Genomic DNA, 6,000 nt, shown 5'->3' on the forward strand with positions numbered 1-6,000 from the left:
CGCAGCATCAAACACCTTTATGCCTAAGGATCATACTACCCACCTAAAGGTAGAAAATAATTTAGCGCATTAACATATCAGACAGACTTCTGCTGAGCATTATCTCCTCCTGTTTTAAGGATACTCAGTTTCAGCTGTTCAGTTTTATCTTCTTGGAAGATGCCCTGCTATAAAAAGGGAATTCTGACCACAAGGAAAATAAAAAAGAGTTAAGAAAGTAAAACATGGACAAGACTTTATCCAGGGGGAAAGAGAAGAGAAAAAAAAAAAAGCCTACTTGTGCTTATAGTATAAACTTTGCCATGGTTGCAGGACAGACAAAAGGATGCTGAGGGAGGGACTGAAGAAGGGACTTGTAGGTAAAAGGTCTGCAGACCAGCATAAGTAAGTCGAGTACTTCCACCATGATATCTACTTGCTGTATTTCCTGGCACAAATCAGGAGACTTCCTACTTCAGTAAACCTTGCAATGACAATTATCTGCTTCTCAAACCATTGTGAGCCACAAACCATCGCTGCTTCTCTTGTATGGTAAGAGAAGAAACTCAGAATCTCAGATAGAAAGTGCTAAACAGCAAATTATTTTTTTTCCAAGTATTTCCTTCCCTCGCCTAGTTATGAGCTTGCTAACAAATAATGTCAAATGGAAGCATTTCTTCCAAGTAAGCATTTCTCATGAACGAATCATGGTTTTTCACTACACTGTCTTTAAAAACTCTTCCAGACTTCTCTCAAGGGTTTTAAGAATGCTCACACAGTAAATGTTTCCTTTCTTCTCAGGACAACTGCTGGCTGACAATCTTTCAATATTGCAAATACTGTAAAAAAAATCTTATTTCTTTGAAGCATTTTGAGAGTCCAAATGCTGCTTCAAAACCAAAAAGGCCATTTGTTTCACTCACAACGTACTAAGACAGTGTAGGCAAGCTGGAAGGTGGGGGAGGCAACAGAAGGAGAACATTACAACTTGCACAATGGGAGAATAAGATACAGCCTTGAAATAAAAGCATTCCGGGTACTAGATCGTGGAAAAATATTTTTTGAAAGATACCTATTCCAGTAAGTAAAAATGTAATTAAAACAAATGTTTGGAAGTCTTCATATTGCTTCACTCTGGTGCACACTCATATTCTGCTTTGTGAGGTTTTTAAAATACAAAGTATATAAAAGAATGCCAGAATAAGTGAGTTAGAGACAAAGCATGGTAGTTTTCAAATGGTTTTGACTACTGTCAGTTGCAGCCACCCACAATATTTGCAAAGATTCTTTAAAAAGAAGGCCCTTAAGATCTTAATATAGATATTTAGTGATTTGATTTTTTCCTTAGACACAGACTCTCCTACCAGCTTAGTGAGCTAATGTTAAATTATCTGGTTTGTGCTTAAAAAAAAGAACTAATACAGACATAATTAGTGGGCTGACAGGCAGCTCTAATCAGAGTCTCAGTGGTACCAAGCCCTGGAGCTACTGATCTTGAAAGACTCACGCAGACCACATCCAAATCCTGTAACTGTCCAATGTACAACTCCATGGTCAGCATCTGTGCGATGTTGAAGCTGCCTGGTCTACTATTACCCAGAATTACAACTAGAGGCAACTAATGACAACTACAACTAATGACACACAAAAAATTGTGTTCAGCATTCCCCGCATCCTCACAAATTGCATTGCCATACCTGACATTCCACATCGCAGTAAAAGGCCTGCTTGCATCTTCCACACTTGGACAATCCTTCTTTCCTTAAAAAGAAAACAAAAGTTGTTCTATTCAATACAGCTGAGTGAAATACAAGTGTATCCTGAATCACTAACAGAGATGCACCACTTACTGGGGACTAATCTAGTAACACCACAATCAACCAAGTATAGCAAAGATTTCACAGCAAAAATTGCATTTCCTTCAGAAAAATGCAGCTTCCACCTTTGGACAGCAGACACCATTTTGATTTGTTTAGAGTTTCAAAAGCTTTTTTTTTTCCCTAACATCTGTTATTATGCAAAAGCAACTCTGTTGTCCTAAATTACCAGGTTTGGAAATGTGTGATGCTATGCTGCTGGACTGACGGTATCATTTTTTTGCCACTGCAAGCTGCATGCCTATAGCTAACTTTTCCTCATTTTCAAAACTTCCCTGTTGTTCCATATAGTTGCTCACCAATATTAACTTTTTGCTTCTGCTCTTCCAGTTTCATTCCTTCTCTGTCTGGCCACAGAAAGCATGACTGCTGTTTTGTGAGTAACCACCTCCCAACACCAAGAAAACATGTTAAAATACGAAATAATCTGTATCATCTGTCACCACACAGCTTCTTACTGTCCTGTCCTGCTAATGGCTGCTGGGACAGCTGTGTATTCTAAGGTCACCTAAGGCTTGCACTTTTTAATATCTGCATGTATCCCAGCACAGGGAACTGCCAAAATGAAGGTCCTTTTCTGCTTCAAGGTACATGTGCTGTAGCAGGACCCATCAAACATACAATGTGTCACCCAACATGTGACATTTTGATGTGACAGAAGTAGAGATCTCTGTGGTACCAAATAATCTAAAATGTATACACACCCAGTATAAGTTGCAACAAAATTTGTCTTAAACTGAGATAACTTTTATAAGGTGCACATTTGAGTAAAACACGGGCAAGTGTCCTCATCCAACATGACAGCGAACAGCATTTCACAGAGGTCACTGTCATGTGGAGTCTGTAAGGCCTAGGCAAAGCAGACATTGAAGACACCAGTGTGGCAGGCTAACATCACGACTGCTGGCTGACAGCATGTACCTTGAGTGCAGCTGCCTATTTAAAGCAACAAATATCACCAGACACAAATACATCTTTCGAGTCTCAATCTGTCAATTTTACTACAACGGTCTTATGATGGCACAGAAAAGCATCTCTTTGCAAGCCCAGGGCTGGCCCCACAACCTTCCTAACACTGCAATTTCAACGAACAGAGTTAAAATCAGGCCCTTTTTTTGGTTATATATGCTAGTTTATTTCTAGTTCAGTTGTAGTGCAACTGGGTGCAGATACCGTTTCTGAGCACAGACAGATCCAGTTACACACATCAGTGAGATTTTTTCCTTCTACAGGAACATCGCTCCGGAGTGAAATAGGTTTTGGACTACTGCACTGCAACTCCTGTGGTACTGCATTCACTGTGTTTTCCATGATCATTGTGCTCCTCCAGAACTTCATGGGAGAAGCTGGCATGGAGATTAAGCAGCATTTAAATACACTGTCCCTGATGATCTTTAAAAGTTATTCCCTGAGACCTAAGTATTCTTAGGTAACTATTATCACTACAATATTATTCCACGTCAACTGAGAATGGAAAGTATTCCTTCCAGAGGGAAATCTTCTGGATATGATAGGCAAGCAGCCAGTTTCTTTGACAAAAGGAAATTTATGGTTAGACACAAGAAGAAAAAAAAAAGAAACAAACTACAGGGCTAGCTAAAGTCACAGGTGTGAAGGAGGGGGAAATCATCTCAGTTCTACAGTATTTTCAAATTAATGGTACTTATTTCACTGGTTTCACTAGGTGCTCATATGCAACGAGAGAAAGTGAGTAAAGTGAATAGGTAATATAAGTAGGTGATGTAAAGCAGAAAGAAAATGGACAAGATCAAGATAAAAGAGAAGAAAATGAAAAGCATAAGTGAGCTGAGATGACAGGACAAGAGACGAAAAGACCTGTTAGAGTGTAGTAATTATATTCTTTGGTCTGCTTCTCAGTCTACACATGCATGCAGCACTTACTGATAACAAGACTAAAAGCCCAACAGTGGTTTTCTTTTACTGGGGCACCCACTACCATGTGCTCTGAGTTATAACCAGTCAGGCAATGCGCTTCCTCAGCGGCCTTGCAAAAAAAACCCTACTGGTTTTGAAAATTAAGAGCAATGGTGTGATGTCTGTGACTAACTTTCTAAGGTTAAGCCAAAACTAATATATTTTTTGCTTCAGTGGCTGTCATCGAGAGGTCAATGGCAACCAGAGGAATACCAGTGGGGCTCCTTCACGCTGCCTGGCACACAGCCGGGGAGGGAAGCTGGAGGATGCAGCAGGCTGGGGCCGCACGCGGACTGTTGGAGCTGTGAAACGGCTTCGGGTTGGGAAATGCTCGTGGCCCTGCAGTGACGAGCCTCTCATCTCATCGTGCTGCCTGTGCTCGGCCTTCGTAAAAACACCAAAAAACTACGTGTTTGGACACAGAGGAAGCACTACACAGATAAGGCATTCGCAACGCGGAAACGCAGAGCATGGATTTGGCAATCACAGCCCCTTCCTCCCCTGTCAAACCTCATCAAAATGGGAGCACATCACGCCGCTACAAAACCGGAGGGATTCACTTAAACATCCCACAAGAAGTCACCCGTGCATCTAACCGACTGTGAGCGTACAAGGAACAGCGAAACTTTATTTTTTGTTGCTTCCCCTCGTTTTCCGGACCTCTTCAGCGAGGAAAAGCAGCTTGAAGCACCGCCTTTCCCCACGGCACCGCTGCAGGGGAGGCAAGCTTTGCTCCCACGGCGAGCCGGGGGGGAGGCACCGCCAGCAGGCAGTACCACAAAATAAAAGATTATTTTCATTTCAGCCGCCCCGGCCCCCCCGTCCCGCCGCCCTACCTGGCGAAGCAGCCGTCGCAGTGGCTGCCCCGCTCGCCCACGGCCAGCACGGCGGTGTAGGCCGGGCAGTCGAAGAGCAGCTCCCCCACGGCGTAGCGCCGCCGCGCCCGCAGCCCCCGGCCCTTGCCGGGGCTGGCGAACCGCTCCAGCCCGCCCGGCTGCGGCGCCGCCTCCGAGCGCATCCCGCCGCGGGGAAGGGGAGCCGGGATCGCTGAGGGAAGCGGGACCCGGGCCGGCAACGCCGGCAGCGGGCGCCCGGGAAGGCCGCGGCCGGGTCCCGCCCGGTGGCAGGGCCGCCGCCGAGCGCCTCCTCCGGGCGGCCAGGGCGCAGCCGCCCGCAACCCGGTGGCGCCGGGCGGGGCGCCCGGGAAGTCGCCCACCCGCCCCGGGGAAGGCACAGGGGGGACCCGGTGCTACGGGGCCGAGGCTGCACGCCGTGGAAAGCCCTACTCGGGAGCCAGGCTGTGAGCAGCGAGCCTGGAATGGGTTGTCTGGTCATTATAGAATCCTAGAATCATTAAGGTTGGAAGAGACCTTCAAGATCATCTGGTCCAACCATCACCCTACTACCAATATCAGCCACTAAACCGTGTCCTTAAGCACCACGTCCAACCTTTCCTTGAACACCCCCAGGGACAGGGACTCCACCACCTCCCTGGGCAACCCGTTCCAATGCCTGACTGCTCTTTCTGAGAAGAAATGTTTCCTAATTTCTAACCTAAACCTCCCCTGGCGCAACTTGAGGCCTTTCCCTCTACTCCTATCGCTGGTTACCTGTGAGAAGAGGCTGACCCCAGCTCCAGGTTTAGCACCGCCAACACCAGAGCCCCCGTCTAGAGCAGGAGTAGGGCCTCCGAAGACACAAGTCTTAGGCCACAGAATCATGGGCAGTTGCTGCTCAGATCTGGCTGCTGGTTTCATGGCCTGCTTCCTAACTAGGGCAAGGTGCTGTCCGGGTCCCCCCCAGCACCCATCCTGGTTTACCTCAGGCACTGCAGGGCTGCAACAGCAGGGGGTTGGCCATATGCCTGGTAGTACGGGGCAGCAAGACCACCAAGGATGGTGGGATGGGCAGGAGATCACAAAACAAGTCAAGGGAAGGCACCTCCAGAGCTGGGCAGCTCACCCCCTGCCTCTGAGTCGTGTCAGGGCCTCAGCCAGTCCAGTGTTGTCATCCATGTATTGTGGCTCCCAGGTCATGGAGTGGAGAATGGAAAGTTGACTGCCCTGTCCTGGGGCTTTTGGATAATATCCAGTAGTCTGAGCACAAAAAGTCCTATGGAATTAATGGGAAACTGTCATAATCAGCCAGCATAAAGGGTTAGGCTTCTCTTGATAATAAAGAAATTAAGCAGCAAAGAAACAAACAAGGC

At 46.5% G+C, this 6,000-nt stretch overlaps 1 protein-coding gene across 2 annotated transcripts in view; it reads right to left on the bottom strand.

The window, feature by feature from the left end:
- SMYD2 (SET and MYND domain containing 2) overlaps positions 1-4,927 on the bottom strand; it is a 28,870-nt gene extending 23,943 nt beyond the window's left edge. The window contains exons 1-2 of one of the 2 annotated variants that reach the window (XM_035564925.2): positions 4,628-4,927; positions 1,677-1,740 (exon numbers count right to left, since the gene is read on the bottom strand). In XM_035564925.2, the coding sequence (XP_035420818.1) occupies positions 1,677-1,740; positions 4,628-4,809 (246 nt within the window). In that variant the 5' untranslated portion in view covers positions 4,810-4,927. The remainder of the gene's footprint in view (positions 1-1,676; positions 1,741-4,627) is intronic. The other variant, XM_035564916.2, reaches the window with a different exon arrangement.
- Between the last annotated feature and the right edge of the window lie 1,073 nt (positions 4,928-6,000).

The sequence above is a fragment of the Cygnus atratus genome, chromosome 3, assembly GCF_013377495.2.
Source record: "Cygnus atratus isolate AKBS03 ecotype Queensland, Australia chromosome 3, CAtr_DNAZoo_HiC_assembly, whole genome shotgun sequence".
Taxonomy (NCBI): domain Eukaryota; kingdom Metazoa; phylum Chordata; class Aves; order Anseriformes; family Anatidae; genus Cygnus; species Cygnus atratus.